Source organism: Strongylocentrotus purpuratus, unplaced genomic scaffold (assembly GCF_000002235.5).
Source record: "Strongylocentrotus purpuratus isolate Spur 01 unplaced genomic scaffold, Spur_5.0 spur5_contig_861, whole genome shotgun sequence".
NCBI classification, from domain to species: domain Eukaryota; kingdom Metazoa; phylum Echinodermata; class Echinoidea; order Camarodonta; family Strongylocentrotidae; genus Strongylocentrotus; species Strongylocentrotus purpuratus.
Window position 1 is genome coordinate 3792898 of NW_022145570.1, and position 20429 is coordinate 3813326.

General features: G+C 38.3%; 1 protein-coding gene and 2 long non-coding RNA genes across 3 annotated transcripts; all 3 read right to left on the reverse strand.

Moving 5' to 3' along the window:
• Positions 1-1492: 1492 nt before the first annotated feature.
• Positions 1493-5787, reverse strand: LOC115929975. Its single transcript, XM_031000210.1, has 4 exons — positions 5604-5787; positions 3837-4005; positions 3189-3469; positions 1493-2553 (listed from the first exon to the last, which is right to left on the reverse strand). The coding sequence occupies exons 2-4, from the start codon at positions 3971-3973 to the stop codon at positions 2408-2410; spliced, it is 564 nt and encodes a 187-aa protein (XP_030856070.1). The 5' UTR covers positions 3974-4005; positions 5604-5787; the 3' UTR covers positions 1493-2407.
• A 2574-nt stretch (positions 5788-8361) lies between these two features.
• LOC115929979 lies at positions 8362-10740 on the reverse strand. Its single transcript, XR_004066779.1, has 2 exons — positions 10685-10740; positions 8362-8430 (listed from the first exon to the last, which is right to left on the reverse strand). It is a non-coding gene; the product is annotated as an uncharacterized LOC115929979 (long non-coding RNA).
• A 6376-nt stretch (positions 10741-17116) lies between these two features.
• On the reverse strand, positions 17117-20179 carry LOC115929669. The gene is made up of 3 exons (XR_004066648.1): positions 20079-20179; positions 19116-19296; positions 17117-17210 (listed from the first exon to the last, which is right to left on the reverse strand). It is a non-coding gene; the product is annotated as an uncharacterized LOC115929669 (long non-coding RNA).
• Positions 20180-20429: the final 250 nt, after the last annotated feature.

Genomic DNA, 20429 nt, shown 5'->3' on the forward strand with positions numbered 1-20429 from the left:
TTTACAGCATCGTTCTATTTTGTTCGTACTTCTACTATATCGTACTTACCCACAACTGCTTTATTGTACAACCAGGCGCGTACGCAGACGGGGGGGGGGGGGAGGGGGGGGTGGGGGGGATTACTCCCCTCAATTAAAAAAAAAATGTGTGGGTATCGCAGGATATAACCCATAACTCCTCACTTTTTCAAGTGTAAAAAAAGAAAAAAAAAAGAAAAAAAAATTGTGCTTAAGGATGAGAAAAAAAAACTGACCTCGACCCCCCGGCCCCCCCCCCCCCCACTGAACGAAATATCGATCGGCATAATTTTCCAATTTTCGGGACAAAAAAATATGTGCTCTTAAGACCCCTCCCGCTTATTCAACGGCCGGCAGAGTCGTTGCGAAATTTTTGGTCAAAAACTGGACTCCAAAAAAAAAAGTGCTCTTACCCCCCCCCCCCCCCCGCTTATTCAGCGGCCGGCTGAGTCTTTGCGAAACTTTCGGCGCGATTTTCAAATTTTAACCCCCCCCCCCCTTTGAAAAAAAATCCTGCGTACGCTACTGTGTACAACCCATGCTAGATATAAGCTGTAAAATAAGTAATTTTTAAAAGAGTCGTTTGAAAAATTGTAAGAAATAAATAGGAAATAGGTCTTCTTCTAGTTTCTAATATGTTTATACACTTCTGAAGTATACAATAATATTAAACTTAAATATGATGATATCAGTGATTAAATACGTACCGGAACATCTGATTTAAAACACGATTGCAGCTACTTTTGAAAAACTAACTCAGGGGCGATTTCAATGGCTTGTTGTATTAACGTCAGAAGTAAACAATTAAGAAATAAATATTTCAGAGGCAAACATTCAAAGGAAAATATGTTAGAAGAAAAATTGTCAGCGGAAAATTGTCAGAGGTAAAAATGTCAGATGTAAAAGTGTCAGAGTTAAAAACTTCAGAGGTTATAATGTCAGAGGTAAAAATATAAAAACAAAAGCATGTTACAGGTTAAATATTGGTAATGGTTGTATGTTAGGCTTATTGAGAAAGAATAACGGAGGATTCTCTACAGTAATTATTTCAGCGCTGCTTTAATTTTGTCTTTTTTTAACTTTTACATATAGCTCCGTTTAGTCTCATTTGACAACGCCCCCTATCGTCAGAGCCAGCAGCCTGATACGTTAGCCAATGGACTTTTACAACAAAAAATTCGTTAAAAATTCATTTTTTGTTTAAACGAAAAGCACATCCACCCCGACGTACGTTATCACTAGCTCTTTCATTGGAACCCTCATGTCTCATTGACTTTTGAAAGTTCACCGACCGTAATTTCGCAAGCTCGAACTTTGGACTCAATTTACCACGCGATTGTAAGGTTATAAGTCAAGCACACGAAGGATAAGAAGCATGAATTACCATAGATCAGTTCTGATTTGTTCATTATGTCCATTTCATCCATCCCCCACCTTAATTTTTCCATTTAGTAGAGGCAAGCATTTTGCCGAGGTAAGCAAAAACATGAATATTCATGAACGGTCAGACAATACAGCCTTTTAGTACGTAACGTATAGTGGGCCGTATCGCTCTTGGAAGTGTAAAATGGCCGCCGCGCGTGCGAGCCCACTTCAAGCGTTATCACGGGCGGGAATAGGCGATGATCCGTAAAGGAGGTAGAGGTCAGTGGTTTGTGCTAGCAATGTTCCAGCGAGCGAAAATGAGACAACCGGAGCAATATGATTTACCTTTCGGCCCAAAATTAAGATTTTTTTGCCCGATTATTGCCGAGGGGAGACGGGGGCTACTTCCGTAAAGTCCGTATTAAAAGCCTCTTACACGCACAAACAAAAAAATAGTTATCGGCCCAAAACTCCTCCTCCGCATCACTTGGGGAGGAGGAGGGGCACGTTTCTCTGGTGCCCCCTGAATCCACCACTGGCATTTCTGATCGATTTGGATTACCAAATTTGAGTTTAAATAAACATTTTGTTGACAGATTTTACTCTTATTTAAGATATCACGACTTTGACAGATTGTCATTTCTTGAGCAATAAGCTAAATGTAATTAGTACCAACATTGTAAAACCCAACGGTGAGAGTTATGTATTAAACATTCATTCATGCACCTATGGCAACATAATTGTATGGAACACTGTTGGAATTATTCTTCACAAGACAGCAAACAAACGGTATACATGAATTAAATCTATTAATTTGGCGATGATTTTTCCAAAATGCACGAAGCGGGACTACTCCATTGGTATAAGATCTGTGGATATTTGGGGTCATTATTACCATTACGAACTGGTCTGTTTTGCGGAGTTGGTTAGAATTAAATACATCTTTTTCCCTCAAAGAAATACATAACACAGAAACCATGAAGTTCCCTGTTTAAGAATTAATTATACAATTATTCTGTAAAAGTCATCTGGTGGGCATCACAATCTGTCGGGTTTTCGATTTTTTCCGACGACGCAAGTACACAACGGCCAGGACGATGATTACGACAACAACGAGAACGATCGTCGATATCACCAGCGGTATCCACACATCAGGCTTGACAGGAGATTCTATAGAAAGAGAGTAAAGAATTAACATATATTGTTAAAAGATATAGCACAAGTTTGAATAAATAGCTGCATTAAGTATTTAATTCAACGCCTGGGTGGAGAGTGACAAATATAGACCAATTTCTTGCCAAAGGACATTAGTGACGTGGCGGGACTCGAACCGCGGACCTTGTGATCGACAGTCCGGCGACGTATCCACTCATCCACAATCACAATCACACGGTGAACATTTATTCGATTTCCATTCTTCACCATGAGAGTAGACATTTCCAACATTATTACAAGGCAGCAGTGAGTTCGAATTAGAGGGACCCATGTACGAGATTGGTGGTCCAGATATGTATTTACAAAACAAATCATTTTACGCAGTGGCAGGTTATTTGTCTGTTTTTCTTTTGAAGAGGGAGAGTGGAGCACAAGCGCTCCGTGCCAAGTATTACAAACAGTCTGACATACGTTAAGTCTCACATCAAAAAGTGTGTCACCCCCTTGTAATGTTCTTGAGCACATTCATGTACCAGGTCTCAGAAGACACTTCAAAATGTGGTTATTAAGGGGGGGGGGGGGGGGGTGGGGTTGTCAGTTATATTCCTAATTGCGCCCTCAGGTGACCTGCCTGTGCTGATTTTACGTACCATCAGGTTTGTCTACGGTACTGCACTTCTCTTCAGAGATCGTGGTAGACGTGCAACCGATGAGTGATGAGTTATCAGGAAGTCCTGAGAGTTCAAAGCCACGATCATGCTCCGTTTGGTAGTCGCTGTCCATGTCGAATCTAACACAGATATAGAAGGCACTGCCACAAGCAACAGCAGGGTCTGCACTGCCGAAATCAACAGCGAACGCCGGTATCTCGCCTTTCACGTACTGCTGTGACCTCTGCGTATCATCTAGAATCTGTTCTTTATAGTCATATCTGAGGAGTATATATATTTTACTAAACCTGGGTGGAAAGAGGCAAATGTAGAGTAACAATGTCTTACCAACTAACATTTGTTCCGCGGCGTGATTTTAAACGCGAACAGTCTGGTGACGTATTAACTATATAATGTCTTGTATTCGCTTTTCACATTTCAAGGAACTAAGTTCTTGAGAACTTTTCGAATTTGTTGAGGTTCTATATTTTATAAAAAAACCTTTTCCGTCATTCTTGGTCGCTGCCGGGTAAGTTTGATGATTTTAGGCATACAGTTAACTCTCATTGGGCATTGCTATCTCATATGAGTTTAATTTTTCCAATAACAGACAAACTTTGAAGTATTAATGTTGTCGGCATATCTTACCTCTTGCCAGTGTTAGTCTCATCAAGGGCTACCCAGGCACTAAGTTTCCACAGATTTATCCCTGTAACATTTGTAGTGTGCTGGCTTTCATGGATGGTGATCAAGACTCGAAGGTGGAATTGGTCTCCACGTGCCATGACAAACGGTGACACTCTCCTCACCCTTACATCTTGGATAAATAGGATGGAAGATGAGAGAGAAAGAGAGAGAGAGAGAGAAGGAATAATGACGAAGTGATTTAAGGAGGTTATGCGATACTTGGCTACCAAAAGAATAGGCAAGTAAAAAGTGCACTGCGTGCCGTTTTCCAAAAATAAACCATTCGGAATTGGAAATAAAATAGGCCTACATGTTAATATCATATAATTATGTATGTTAATTATACGTAAATATAAGCATGGTATATGTAGAAGGGGAATGCAAGAACCTCCAATTTCCCAAAGCCCCCCCCCCAAAAAAAAAAAAATCTTCTGGAACCGCTCTTGATATTTTTGTTTAAAGGTACAAGTTTTATCGTGTCACATAACAAAATAGGAAAACCATTACGCCACCCGTCAATTCTTATTCGGGAGGCGATGTAGTATTTATTTCATATACCTTACTTAAGAAATCCAGCCATCTGCTTGGTCGAAATTGGAGTCGTGATTTTAGCCATTCCCATTTTTTTTGCTGCGATCCCCATTGATTTACGTGTTAAAATGTTTTATGAGCGAGCGCAGACACCATAAAGTGCTTTTTGTCTGCGATTCCCAACTGATCGAAAATTTCAGTCCTTTTTCTGGCAAAGATAAACAGACAGTGTCTCGGATTTTCCGAGATGTTTTAACCAATCTTTACTCAATAAAAGGATAAGGTAAGAATTCTTCGTAGATTTTTGTTTCAATTTGGCATATATAAGACATATCGACTGCTTTAATATTCGAGGTCTGGCTGATTTTATATGCTCTCGGGAACTCACGCAGACCCTGCCATGACCCATCGGCGTCGGCGCAACAAAAACTGGAAGTTCACATTCGGGCGATAAACTTACGCCCCCCCCCCACTGTCAACATTAATATACATCTCTAGTTTAGAGTCAGGAGGCGAAATATTTCAATCCCTCATAATAATGTGTTACCTTGCCTAGATTACATTTGCCCCGGGCGCCGTTCGACAAATTGGTCTTTGAATTTTCGTGCGATATTTTGGGCATCGTAGGACCAGGGAGACATGCCCTGGTAGGACGCTACCGGCTACGATGTTTGTGTTTACATTATCTACGAGCATCGTGCCACTTTTCGTATTAGCCCTCGGAGGCAGGCCGGGGCAAACTCGTACAGAGGCTGCATGCTCGGAGAATGTAGGGAAGTCGTGAAAGTTCAGTGCAGTTACCGTGCAGTCTCCGCAGCCTCCGCACGGAAATCGTAAGGAGCCCGTGCAGAAGTTGCGGGGATAAGGCGCGGTGACCGCGCAGCCGCCCTGCCGTTTTGAACCTTTTTTTTGCCCCCATGTTCACCGAAAATCGTGCGTTTGCTAAACGATCAGCGCCAGGCCTCCGCGCGATGCCCGTGCGGGATTATGCATTCCACCTACGACATGTCTACGGGCTACGAAATAACGAATCAAAATTGTAGAGGTCGCGGAGCCGTGAATCCGTGAGAAAATCTCACGGTCGCCTCCTGCCTCCACACGGAGGCCGCAAGGGAAAAGGGTTACGGGCAGGATACTCAGTAGACTAATCGCAGGCCAAATGTAAACTAGGCTTAAAAACTTCAGGATATATCTTACGATATGGGCAGGATAGACAGCATTCGCCTTCAAGTCTCACAGGCCTGTTGCAATCAGGATCGGGGCATTCCTTTGTAGTACACGCAGCTGTTCCGTTGTTACAAGTACATTGTGTGCACGGATCTCGTTGCCAGACATCTTCGTGCAAATGTTTTCCTCCCGTATCCACACAAGGATATATGTGTCGGCCTAAAACAGTTAGAGTATAATGACATCGTTAGCTATTTCCTACCGGGTCAATAAACTATAGTTTTTGAGAGAGAGAGAGAGAGAGAGAGGGGGGGGGGGGATCCAGACCGGAAGTTAAGGACAGAACTCAGAAAGCAAGGACGAGGGTTAATCGGAGTACAGTCTAGACTGATTCCGATGCATATTTTAGGAGAGCCTTTTTTTAAAATCGAATTTAATCTTCTGAAGGTGAAAAAAAATCGACATGTTTTATAAATGATAATGGTAAAACACAAACATGGAAGATTGTAAATAAAAACAATGGTATATTGGGATATCATGAAAGCCAGATAAAAGGACTCATTGCGAATGAACCCTTGTTGCGCTCATTAAAGATAAACTTGAGTTCTGGTAAAAAAAGAAAATGAATTTTCACAGAATCTAACGAAACTTACACTGAATGTTCAAGATTACAAATAAATGTCATGTGCCAAACAATTTTGGAAGAAAATGTATACTGGCTGAGTAATGAGCATAGAAAGATAAGGAAATCAGGGTAGTACTAGCCCCGACACCATGTGTGTTGTCCCATATACATCTATCTGTGTAAGTGATTGTTACTTTACCAAGACTCTGCCAAATTTATGATGATTTTGATGACTCTAGAACCTTGCATTACACACCATTACTTACATGCTTTATGATTAACTTTTCTGATCCATTCCACACCTTTTCTTTCACAATGCAATCGCGTTACCAGTACTCAAGTTTATCTTTAACAATGTATGGCGTAACTCCGGGGGAGACATACCCACCAATCATATGGGGGGGGGGGGGGGACGGAGAGGGGATGTGGAAATATGAAAAGGGGATGTTAGAACACATTGAACTAGAAGCGGCTCTAGGGAGCGGGGTGAGCCTTTGGGGCTTAAGCCCCCTCCCCCAAAAGTGTAGAAAATAAGTGCAAGAATCTCTTGCCTCCACCACAGTAGGCTATCCCCTCCCCCAAATTATGAGGTCGAACGGCTAATGCCCATACATAATCATTGATTGTATATAACTAACTAAATATCTAAAAACATTGGTGTTCTTTGTAAATTACGTATATTTCTGCCTGAAAAAGTATTGTTGATGTTGTATAATTGTTTAATTTTGCCTTACTTACATTACTGTAATATCACCTTGGTCGGTGTGGGAACAACTAAATTAGAACCTCTCTATAAACTTCAAAAGAAAGCTTTAAGAATATGTACAAATTCCCATTATCAAACTCATTCACGTCCCCTGTTTTTTCGCCTAAGAACACTCGATATTTATGATATACATACAATTAAAAGTACCATTATGATGTATGATGTTTATAATAATTATGTACCTAAAAGAGTTTGTCAAATGTTTATCCTTAATAAATCAGTTCATTCATATAATACTCGTTCCTGTATCAAATATCATTATATAAAGGTCTCTACCCAGTTAATGCTTTACTCTTTTAGACATAATGGTCCCCGTATTTGGAACGTTTTAACTGATAAGCCAACAGTATGCACAACTATATCATCCTTTAAAGTTCTATTGAAGAGACAGTAATGGTCTCTTCTTATTTCCCTTAACTCTTTCTTTTAACTCGTTCTACCTTGCAATGTACCATGCTTGTGTGTGTGTGTATGGTGTGTGTGTTCATCGGTGTGTATCTATAATGTGTAGTATCTTATTTATATATCGTTATTGTCGTAGTAACGTGTACAACCATGTAATCTCGTTATTTATTATTTATGTCAGGGACTATTATACTTACAAGTTTTTCAAACTTCCTTTTTAGTCTCCAGTTTCTTAACTCAAAAATTGTCAGATTATGATTGTTTCATGTTACTTGTGTATATATATTATGTTAAGGTTTTATGATTGAAATAAATGAACTGAACTGAACTGAACTAATCAATGTTAACATTGTTAGGTCCGACCATTTTACCCATCCGATAAACCTTGTGTCCCCCACCCCTTCCCTGTAAGTCGCCCTTTACCCGGGCCCCCATAGTTTGGCCTACTTCCTACCATTACATAATGAAGTGCAGCCAATCATCGGTGCAGAGCTGGCTGGGTTACTGCTTATATAAAAATATAAAGATAGACGAGTAGGAATGAAGATGTTAGACAAGAGCGCCAGGGAAATAAGGATTTTGTTGTGCCAATCCCCTCCCGATAAACTTGGAAACCCCAAATTTGTTACAAAGTAATAGTTGAAGAGTCCCGGAATCAGGCAAAATATAGCAGATTTAAGTGAATTCAATACTGCTTCCGGGGCTATTCAGCCCACCCAATAATCTGTGTACCCCCCTCCCCGTCGTTCCCTGCTAGTCGCCCCTTCAACTTTAGCCCCCATAGCTAGGCCTACTTCTTACCAGTACATAGTGAAGTGCAGCCAATCAACGGTGTAGACCTTATGGGGAAACTTCTAAAATGGAAAGGAAGACCATCGTATGTTACTGCATTTCTTCCACGTTTCAGCTCAACACAGACGTTGGCCTCGCCGCAGTTTAAAGGCGGAGCAACGAAGGTATACACGACGTCCAGGAAGATGAGTTTTTTATTTTTTTTTATGTACCTCTGCGATGCCTGATCAACATTGAGAACTTGCTCGGTGAAACCTATCCTGGTGTGACTGAGAATGACCAAAGTGAATGCAAAATGAACAATTCACATACTGACTAGTATTACTGGTATATGACCTGGTTGTATGCATCCACTGGCTTGATTTGAGCGGGGATCACAGTGATTAACTTTGAATTTCCCATCCCAGGCTCAGGTAACGCCGAACCATCCGACAATTAACAAATAATCAAATAAATAAACGAATAATAATTAATATGTAAATGAATAGATAGATAAATAGATGAATAAATAGATGAATTAACTAATGATTTAATCAATAATGAAAGTTATTAACGAATTCAATAAATAAACTAACTAAAAAATACACTTCTCTAGCAAATGCAATGATAATAACGCGACAAGAATGGCCTTCATTCCCGAGTTTCTATACTGACAACGCGATTCAAATCGGGTTTTATTAATACAAATAAAACTAGACATATAATACTTGTTTGAAACAAGTATAGGTGGGCTGGTCAACTAAAATTCGAGACAAAATAGAGCATAAATAAGCGAGATACTGCTTTAAAATTCTTAAAAAACAATACCATGTAGATTCATGACGTGAACGAAATTCACCTTCTATAGGCATAACACGCAATTTAAAAACTTTCTTATATGTGCCCTTTAATCGAAATTTTCACTCTGATGAAAAATGGTGATTGTTAAGCTTGTAGAAATTTATCTTAACTACAACATATCGAAATTTGGAAGAAAATTGATCAATATTTACAGAGGTACAATCAATTTCCCATAAATATGCTGATGTCATAATATGCAAATTCCTATTTTTAGGTCGAAGGCCATTATGATAATGTCTAAATATTTTTAATAGCCAAATGAGACATTAAATCATATTTCCGACTCATTCTCTATCAAAATATGAAAAAAGATTGGGGGTCCAGTTCCATCCCAAAGAGCTATAATAGAATTTCTATAGGCATGTTTTTGCCCATATATGCTATGTATTACAAGAGCTCGCGCGCACGGACATTTATCTTGAATGGACGCTCATCTTGTTATGAATGGTCATAAAGAGATAAACATTATATCAAATTGTTCGAAAGAATATGAGAAATATCATAATAGAAAAAAAAATAGCGATTCTTTGATGTGTAATGGTGTTACGCGCGTAAACGCGCCCGCATGCGCGTGTGCGCGATTTTTTATAAAATGCTTAAAATGACCTGAAACGTATGCAAAATAAATTTGAGACGATCTTGAGCATTTACAAATTTTGCGCACGCACTGACGCACGGACATACGCGCACGCGCGCGTTTTTTGACCTGAAATTGACCGGACTGATATTGACCTTGATCATGATAAATATGATTGAAAAATCACTTTTGGTTATGATATGATCAAGAGTTTATTTTCAGAAAACTTCACAAAATGGCGCCTAGATCACGTCATCAGTCAAGGTCAAGGTTGAAAACTTTGCTGTGCTTTGTTCATATGCCTATACATATTATGTGTGACAAATTTTAAGACATTTGATTTTGCCATTTTCAAATTATTTTGAACACAAAAAAGTGGGTCGAAATAAGAAAAATAAATAAATAATAATAAATAAAGGCGATTTTAACAAAAATATAAGGTGGTCTGTATTAGATACAGCCCACCTGAAAAGTATGATACATGATTGTAGTCCAAAGAGTAAAGATAACATGTTTACAATATAGAATGATGAATAACATATATAAATAAACGTAAATATTAAACATCTACAAAACAGATCGTAGAATAAAGGCCTACGTACAAAACTGGGGAATATCGAATACGCATATTAATAGAAATACAAATAATAATAATAATAATAATAATAATAATAATAATAATAATAATAATAATAATAACAATGATAATAATAATAATAATAAAAAAAAAAATAATAATAATAACAATAATTATACTAGACATTTGTAATGCGCCTTGTCTGTCAAAATTAATACTCCTGGTGCAGTTGTGAGAAAATTGCATGATTGAAGGGCATACGTCTATTAATTAATTCAAGAAGGTAGGCAAGATACACATAAGTTTAAGTTTAACTTACTTCGGGACTAAATTTTGCAATAATATAATAAAAAATTGATTTGAATATGTAAGATAACATACGCTTAAGTTATGAATTGACACACATGGGAGATACTGTTGTAAAAAGCAAAACAAAAAGTACATTACGGTAATAAAAGAAACGTTTTTTTTTTAGCGCAGGTTATGACTCTTCATCTATGTTTTTTATAAGGAGGTCGTATTCACATACCTGTGAGTAGTGTTTACAGGAGCAATCCAGGCAGACAGCTCCCAGAGAGATTCGCCTCTCAGTCCTGACGTGTCTCGGGCATTTATAAATTTGACTTCTACCGCAAGAACTATTGTTGCGTCAGCGTTATTCGTCACATTGCGTTGACTTTGAATGGTAGGGCTGACATTAAGCACTGCCAGGTCTGATATGAATCAAGATTTAAGAAATAGACTTGATGACTAGTCATAATATCATAAAACAAAAAAAAAGAGGGGGAAAGAAGGGGGGGGGGTGAATAAACGTTGGATGCTGAAACATTTGATTTCTCGTGTCTGATATAACATATACGCAGCACTTCGGGAAAAAAAGATGACGTAATCTTGAAAAAGAGAGGCCAACAAAGTTAAGAGAAGATAGCAGAAAATTAGGGGAGAAAGGGGGGTTAGAGAGTATCACAAAGGGAAATAGCGATAATTTCGTATTCCCCCCCCCCGGATCAACCTGGAAACCCCAAATTTGTAAGACAGTAAAAGTTGAATAGGCCGGTTTCAGGCAAACTAGCAAATTTAAATCAATTAAAAATCCTGCTGCCATTTTGGAGTTTGTTGTATGTATTGTAGTAGTGAATTTACGACACAGTCCTACAAAGGTGTGGTCATATGAGAGGGCGGGTGGGAGTGGGGGGGGGGGGGGGACTCTCAGAAGACTTACTGTACGGACAGGTAAAGCAGCATCTTCCTGGCAGTTTAAGGGGTTCAACGCAGAATGCCGGTTGACAAGGTTCAATTACGCATGTTGTAGTGCTGTTATCACACGAACAGGTTGTGCATTCGTCAACGTGCCACACTTCGGAGTGAAGATACGACACTCCACAATAAAAACAAGGTAAAGGGGGATCGCCGGATGAGAGGCTGACTGAAAATGCTGATGGAAAATAAAATATGAATTGAAATAGATCCATCGAAATGTATCAAAATCATGGGAAAAGTCTTATTATGGTAATCATGGGGAGGGTTATTTTTTAAGCTGACCAAGTTTTAACGGTCTAATCTATATAAATTGATCAAATTTTTTAATGATTGGAGTACTCTCCAAGTACTCTACCACAAAAATGTTCATTCATTGAAATGTAAGAAAATAACAAGAAAAACGAGAGGAAAGTTGTGTACACAGATGCTCTTTAGCAATACGAAGTTTCTAATGTCCGAAATAAAAAATGAAGGAATCAATAATAGAGCAAAGTATTGTTACCTTTTCTTTTTCCAAAACAGAATAATTCGGTAAAAGTGTTCAATTCAAATCAATTAAATACTGGTATTATGTTGACAATTACCCCCCCCCCCCGAAATTTACCGACACCCTTTTCATTAAAGGGGAAGTCTACGCTTAATTATCTTCGGGGTAATTGTCCTAGGGGGTAATTTTTCGGGGGTAAGTGTTCTTGGGGGTGGGGGGGGGGGTCATTGTCCCGCTGGTAATTGTCAGGGGGTAATTATCCGAGAACCAATTGAACTTATTACAAAGGTTGGATTACCTATTAAGATTGGTGAAACCAAGTAATGGATAATTAAATGGACCGCCTACATTATACTCAATAGGGTCATCTTTGTGTCACTACACCCCCCCCCCCTCATCATGATAAATCGATTAAACTGCATTTTGGCCATTGATTTGGGGGAGTTGTTGGCATTTTGGAAAGAAAAACAAATTGCTTGAGAGTTGAGTATTCATTTTCGTTCAAACGGAGTGAATAACGCAAAAGCTTTGATTTACCCGATTGATCGGTCATGCAGTCGAGGAATTGTTTGTCCAACTATTTCTAGAGTGTTAGCGTTACATAGCTACTACAGCAATGTAAAAATGTACGCTCTTTGTACTAAAATCTCACTATTATGATGGCTGCAAACGGTTTTCTTATAGTTTGTTAATATCCCATTGATTCAACAACCAAAAGTTGTGGTAATGATTTGTTTTTTGTTTTGTTTGTCTGTTTGTTTGTTATGGTGTGTGTTTACCTGACTGCTAAGAAAACATTTTTTTGCTTGTAAGTAAGTAATCGGGACCGACGGCGTCAAGTCCCATTAGGCCTCTCTACGTGACTTGCTAATGCTTTACCAAAGGGAACTTGCTCATTGACTTGGCTTCGGACCTCGGACCTCCCGGTTACGAGACCACTGCTCTACCACTTAGTCATAACACCTTCACGAGGTGAGATATTGAAGATAACAAGTAGATATTGATAAACGATGAATTAAATAGAACTGTGATATAATAAAAATGACAAGTATACTAGCTGTATAATATAGTTAAGAAAGACTTACATTGGGAAGAGGCATGGTGCACCACGAGCATCAGACTTCCAAATACAAGACAGGCAAGGTACCAAGAACGATTCATCATCATTTGGAGTGTTGTGACAACAATTGATTTAAGCCCAGAGAGACTGAAGGTTTATATAGACATACCGCCTGCTTACATATTTATGAAATTCCCTTGATAAAATTTCTCCCTGGATAACAATGACCGGAAATGAATGTGGTAGGTTTAAAGGCATAATCCAGACCCTTACAATTAAGGTACAAATCATGATTAAGATTAGAAAAAAATCCGCTAAAGATGGTCACTTTTATTGATTGTGAACGATGGCAGCACTTCACAATAATCAAAGGCACGGGCACATTGACAACCCTACCCCCCCCCCCCTCCGATGGAATGGAATCAAATTGAAAGGAGAAAAAGGAGAGAAAATGAAAGGCTATGTGTGGGTGTGTGGGTCGGAGGACGATAAAAGAAGATGATAGAACCCCTTTTACAACCTCCCCTTAGCGGTTGTGTGAGTGAGACCGATGCACCCCCTTGATATTAGTGTCCCCTCTATACTAACATTGGCATGTTTATTCACTAGTAAGTATCCCGTTGTTGTGGTCGTTGTTTTATACTCCATGAGCCTAGCTTTTGAAGTTACATGTATATGTATTACATTATCTTACAATGCCGATGCAGTTTATGTACAGTTCCAGCGGACGATAAAATTGGCGCTAAATGTACAATAGATGCCCACGAAAATACCTTTAACATTATTCTGTCATAAGGAGATCAATCTTTATTCCAAGGAAATGAGTATCTCGTTGTCCGGATGTTCCTTGTGAATTTTGGAGCAGCTTGCTTCGATATAAAACGAAATGTTATTTTCTTATACTTGTACAAGTTTCCTTTTATTGTCGATTTAGCCTGAACTATTACTCATTTCCATAAATGACGAAATTTTTCTTCATCTTTCTTTTTATATCTCATCCACTCTTCTTCGATTTTTTCTCCATTCTCTTTTCCACTCTCTTCATCTATTATCATTAATTCTTTATTGCAACCAAAACCTAAGGTTGGATTCTAAACACAAATCTTAAATCTAAGATCTAAGATCTTTTGAGGTCATATTTCGCTTCCTTTCTGACTCCCTATCTCTTTCTACTTTATTAAGCACCAATCTTTTCCCCTCTCTTCTGCTCACTAAATTTTCTCCTCTCCCTACGAGCCAAACAAAAAGTCTTAATCTCTTGCGAAATCTCTGTCAATAACCTCATCTCTCTCTGTCATTTTATTCAGATATATCATAAGGCTTTCAAGTTTCAAGTTTCAAGTTTATTTGTTTCACATTTCCAAAACAAGAATTCACATAATTGACAAGATTAAAACATAATATGAAATATACTAAAAGTGTCACATTATATAGTTAATTCTTTGAAAAGACGTCGAAATTAATTGTATTGAAAAGAAGGTTATACAGGGTGAAATGTGAGGAACCTATTAAAAAGCTCAGCTTGTAGAGTATAGGTTCCCGTAAATAAAACTAACATTTGATTGAATTGGTTGTGATGGTGAAGGACGTAACAATAATAATAGGTGGGCAAGAAGGCCTTGACATAACATGATATACAACGTGAAACAAGCAAAAATAGCAAAAATAGCAAAAACAGCAATTTGTTACCAGTTTGTTGCATCGATTTAAAACGTAATTTTGAGTACATAAATTTACCTTGGTTAAAATGAAGGCGATATTGGTATAAAAGATATAATAATACAATCATATTAAAAAACATACTTCACACCTCAATGATATCATGTCTAGAATAAATTTTTTAATTTTGTTGGAATATATGCAAAAGATTAAAATAACAATACATTCAAACTCCAAGCTCTACGATTAAATATTGCGCAATTCGCACACCTCCCTACTTTATATCGTGAAATATCAAAACAAAAGACCCAATATGGTTCATATAACAAAGATTAAAATAACAATTCATTTAAACTCCAAGCTCTACGATGGAATATTGTGCAATTCGCTGACCTCCCTACTCTATATCGTGAAATATCAAAACAAAAGACCAAATATGGTTCATATAAAAAATCCCCAAACTGAATGAATCCATTCATTAAGAAACAATAAAGGTCGCTTTCACGAGGGACCATAATAATGAGATATTAACAATGCGACCATAAATACAAATATACCCACTTACATCATCAAAAAGTCATGTTGACAGTACTACGATGACAATCAGTATCTACAATCTACAACATTTTTTATCAAAAATTTTATCTTGACGACAGATCTCTCGTAAAAATAATGTTTTAGATCGTAAATTATCAAAACATAATCCAATAAAAACAAAATGTTTTATATTACTCACAGCAATAATTCCCTTTTAATCCATAGAGGATATAATAATACAATCATATACACAAATACTGAGGAAATTTTAGAACAAAGTTTAAATACATAGGTATTACGAGAGATTATTGTATTCTTGCCTACTAATCTACAAGATTCCCAACCAAAGTGTATGAGAGAGATATAAACTATGGCACAATGCAAAGTTTCTCAGCACGACACGGGAATCTCCCTTTTGTTGATAACGTGACGTACTACGCAAAGTTGTTTATCAAGAAAGTATATTAAAATTTATGGATGCTTCCTGCCAACGTGGGTGTGTGTGTGTTACCTGCTATCATATTTTGTACTATTATAGACCAATATCGTTTAATCAAATTTCATGCACACATCATTGTAAAGTGCCTCGTTACAAACTATTTCATTCACCTGTTACGAATAATTGTCTTTGAATAGTCAGCATGCGAATTGCAACATTAATTGTTGTTAGGTAAGACAAACATTATGGCTGTTCGAGAAACCTCCTACAAGCACAAACCCCAAAATAGTTATCGGCCCATGACTCTCTATTATTTTTTTCTCTTTTCACTTGGGGAGGGCGAGGGGCACGTTTCTCCGGTGCCCCTGAATCACCACTGGTCTTCCTGATCGATTTGGATTACCAAATGTAAGTTTAAATACACCCATTTTGTTGAAAGGCTTTACTCTTACTCCTATTTGAGATATCACGTCCACCCAAAAATAGTTATCGGCCCATGACTCTCTTCTATTATTTTTCTTTCTTCACTCGGGGAGGAGGGGCACGTTTCTCCGATGCCCCCTGAATCCACCACTGGCCTTCCTGATCGATTTGGATTACCAAATGTGAGTTTAAATAAACCCATTTTGTTGAAAGGCTTTACTCTTACTCCTATTTAAGGTATGGCGACCTTGTAAACATGTAATTTCCAGAGCAATAAGCCAGTTGGTAGATAAGATATGCGCATTGGCAGATTAATATAATTTGTACCAGCATTATAAAACCCATTTCAGAAATGTATGTAGTAAGCATTCGTTTATGCACTGACATGAAATTATATGGAACACTGGTGGAATTATTCTTTTCAACACAGCAATCAAAATGTATTCATGAAATAAATCTATTACTTTTGCGGTGATAGTGCTAAAATGCACGATGTGGGACTACTCCATTTGTAAAAGATCTGTGGATATTGGGGGTCATTATTATTAATATATGAAAACTACGATTTGGTCTATTTTGCAGAAATGGTTGGTCCAAAGAAATTCAGAACACAGACATTTTGAAATCTTCTGATTAAGAATTAATTCTAACCTCATTCTGTCGAAATCATTTGGTGAACATCATAATCTGTAGGGATTTCGAATTTCCTCCTAAAAAAAGTGTAGAAAATGAATGCAAGAACCTCAAGCCTCCACCACAGTACACCCTCCCCAAATAATATGAAACCGCTCATGCCGTAATAAAAGAGTTAACACTAATGGTATTGTTAAGTCCGACTATTTAACCCACACAATAAGCCTGATGCTCCCTCTTCCCTGCCAGTCACCTCTCTACCCTGGTCCCTGGGCCCTAATAGCTTGGCCTACTTCCTACCAGTACACAGTGAAGTGCAGCCAATAAACGGTGTAGAGCTGTCTGCGTCACTGCTTATATTGAAAGGACGATCATCGGTTGTTACTGCATTTCTTCCACGTTTAAGCTCAACACAGACGTTGGCATCGTCACAGTTTAAAGACGGATCAACGAATCTATACACGACGTCCCGAAAGATGAATTGATCTCCTTTGATGTACCACTGCGATGCTTGATCAACATTGAGAACTTGCTCGGTGAAACCTATCCTGGTGTGACTGAGAGTGACCAAAGTGAATGCAAAATGAACAGTTAATATACAGACTTGTTTTACTTCGTATATAAGCTGGTTGCATGCATACACTGGCTTGATTTCCGCGAGGATCACAGCAATGATGACAAGCGACAATAATGACCTTTATCCCCGAGTTTCTGTCCTTTTGATTTTGCAACTTATGTCACAATTTTGCTATAATATAATTTTAAGATCATTTTCAAATCAAGACCAATGTAACATACACTCAGGGCGACCGAGCGACTTCCAAAGTGTGGGGGGGGGGCACCAAGAAAAAAAGGGCACTTCCTAGAAAAAGAGCACCTACAAACGTAAATGTCAAAGCAAAAATATCCATTGTTTTAGACATCAGGGATGATTTCAATATTTGTTTCACTTTATACACCCTACAAGCATCATGCTTTGCAGTTTGATTTGATTGTCTAAAATAAAACAATGTTTGCGAGCGAGCGAGGAAAACAATTAAGATGTGTGAGGTTGCAGTGCGAAAAAATACATTTTATAAACAGGAAAAAAACACACAATCCTAATGGGGTTATAAGTACATTCTCATATCGGAAGGCTGAAAAGACCTTTGATATGTTACATAATTATATCATCTATAGATGCGTGCGAGCGTAGCGTGCGAGCTTTGGGGGAAATTGCTCTTAATTGCTTGAAATTAGCTAGGGCGCGTTTAATGATGAAAGGAAAAGGGGACACTTATCAGGAAAAAAAGAGGAGCATGTGTCAAAGTACAAAGAGTAACTATCAGAGGTGAAAATGGGGCACTTTTTACACCCTCAAAAAGAGATACTCACCAGGAATGAAAAAAAAGTAAATCATGAGAATAGGAAATGGGCATTTGTCGACGGAAAAGGGGCCCCATCAGATTTTGATAGGGGCATTTATAAGATATTATCATATATTGTTAAAAGGGAAATTATCAGAGGTGAAAAGAGGCACTTATCGCATCTGAAAAAAGACAATGACCAGATATGAAAAGGGCACTTATGTGAATGAAAAAAGGGCACTTGTAATAAAAGAAAATGTGCATTAGTTAAAAGAAAATGGGCACCGATCAGATTTGACAGGGGCATTTATCGGAGTTTAAGGGGGCACATAACACAAGTGAAAAAAGAGTTACTTCTCGTTACCGAAAAGGATCATTTACCAGAGAAGGGGCACTTATGAGAAGGGGAAGGGGCTCTTTTTAGTAGGAAACTTATCATTAGAAAACGGGGAACTTATTAGAAAGGAAAAAGGACACATGTGAAAATATAAGGTGCGCTTATCCGAGTTAAAATGGGGTTGGTTAGTTAAAGGGGCACCTGTCAGATTTAAATAGATCAATTATCAGAGGTGAAAGGGGACACTTTTTAGAAGTGAAAAAAGGTACTTCTCATACCTAACTAGGGGCACTTACTAGATATTAAAAAGGGCACTAATGAGAATGCAAAATGAACACTTATTACAAAGAGAAATGTGAACTTGTCGAAGGAAAAAGGGCACGTGTCCAAATAAAAGGGGCACTGATCAGAGTTGAAAAGAGGAAGGGGCACTTTTACAAATTAATAGGTGCACTTGTCAAAGTAAAAGGGGCACTATTCCTATGTAAAAAGTGGCACTTCTTAAAAAGTTAAAGAGGCACTTTTCCTATATATGTAAAAAGGGGCATTTTTTGGGTGATTGAAAAAGTGGGGGGTGGGGGGTGCGCTGTGCCCTCTGCCAACTCCCGAGAGGGCCGCCTCTGCATACACTCAATACACACGTATGAATTGAAGCATATAGAAGATACTATTGTAAATAGCCAATACCAAGTATATAACAGAAATAAAATAAACGTAATCTTTTGGCGCATGTTTTATGACTCTTCGTCTGTTTTTGTGAGGATGTCGAAAGCACCAACCTTTTATTCTTTTTCTTAAGAGCAATCCAAGCAGACAACTCCCAGAGAGATTCGCCTTGCACTGTCGTACTTCTTGCATCTCTAAATTTGACTTCTACCGCAAGAGCTATTGTTGCGTCACCGTCAGATGTCACACTACGTTGACTTTGAATGGTAGGGTTGACATTACGCACTGTCACGTCTGGTATGAATCAGGATTTAAGAAATAGATTTCATGACTTGTTTATAATGATCATGATACGAAAAAATAAGGGTAAAGGGGGGGGGGGGGAGGGTGAATAAATGTAGGATGCTAAAACATTTGAGTTTGGCATGTCTGATATGAATCACATTATTCAGTTTGATTTCCCTGTTGTAAAAGAGGCGTCAATAGTGACGTAATACTGTGTCAGCACGCAATTTGCGCGGTGATTGGCGGAGCAATGTGACAGTGACAATATAATAAATTGCGCCCTTGACATTTATATGAATGTCCTTTTGCTAATTGCTTTCATCAGTTTGATTAACATCAGTAATAACGCAGTCGAAATGACGATACTAGAGCAACGGGAAAATTATGCATTTGGAGAAACACACAACACATACTTAGCACTTTGGCAAAAAAAAGAGAAGGAGATGTACCCATAAAAAAGAGACGCCAATAAAAAGAAGAAAAGATAGCAGAAAATAAGCAGATATAAAGATAGAAGAACAGGAATAAAGATGTTAGACAATAGCGCCAGAAAAATAAAGAATTTTTCGTGCTCCTCCCTCTCCCGATCAACTTGAAAACCCCAAATTTGAAACAAGTAATAGTTGAAGAATCCCGAAATCAGGCAAAATTTAGCAGATTTGAGTGAATTTAATACTGCTTCCGGGGTTATTCAGCCCACCCAATGATGACCAATATTTCTTGTGTACCCCCCTCGTTCCCTGTCTGTCGCCTCCTCAACTTGGGCCCCCGTAGCTTGGCCTACTTCTTACCAGTACATAGTGAAGTGCAGCCAATCAACGATGTAGACCTTTTGGGGAGACTGCTAACATGGAAAGGACGATCATCGGTTGCTACTGCATTTTGTCCACGTTTAAGCTCTACACAGACGTTGGCCTCGTCGCAGTTTAAAGGCAGAGCACTGGAGGGATACACGACGTCCCTGAAGATGAATTGATCTCCTTTGATGTACCACTGCGATGCTTGATCAACATTGAGAACTTGCTCGTTGAAATCCAGCCTCGTGTTACTGAGAGAGAACAAAGTGAATGCAGAACGAATAATTTGCATACTGACTGTATTACTGGTATATGAACTGGTTGCATGCACCCACACGCTTAATT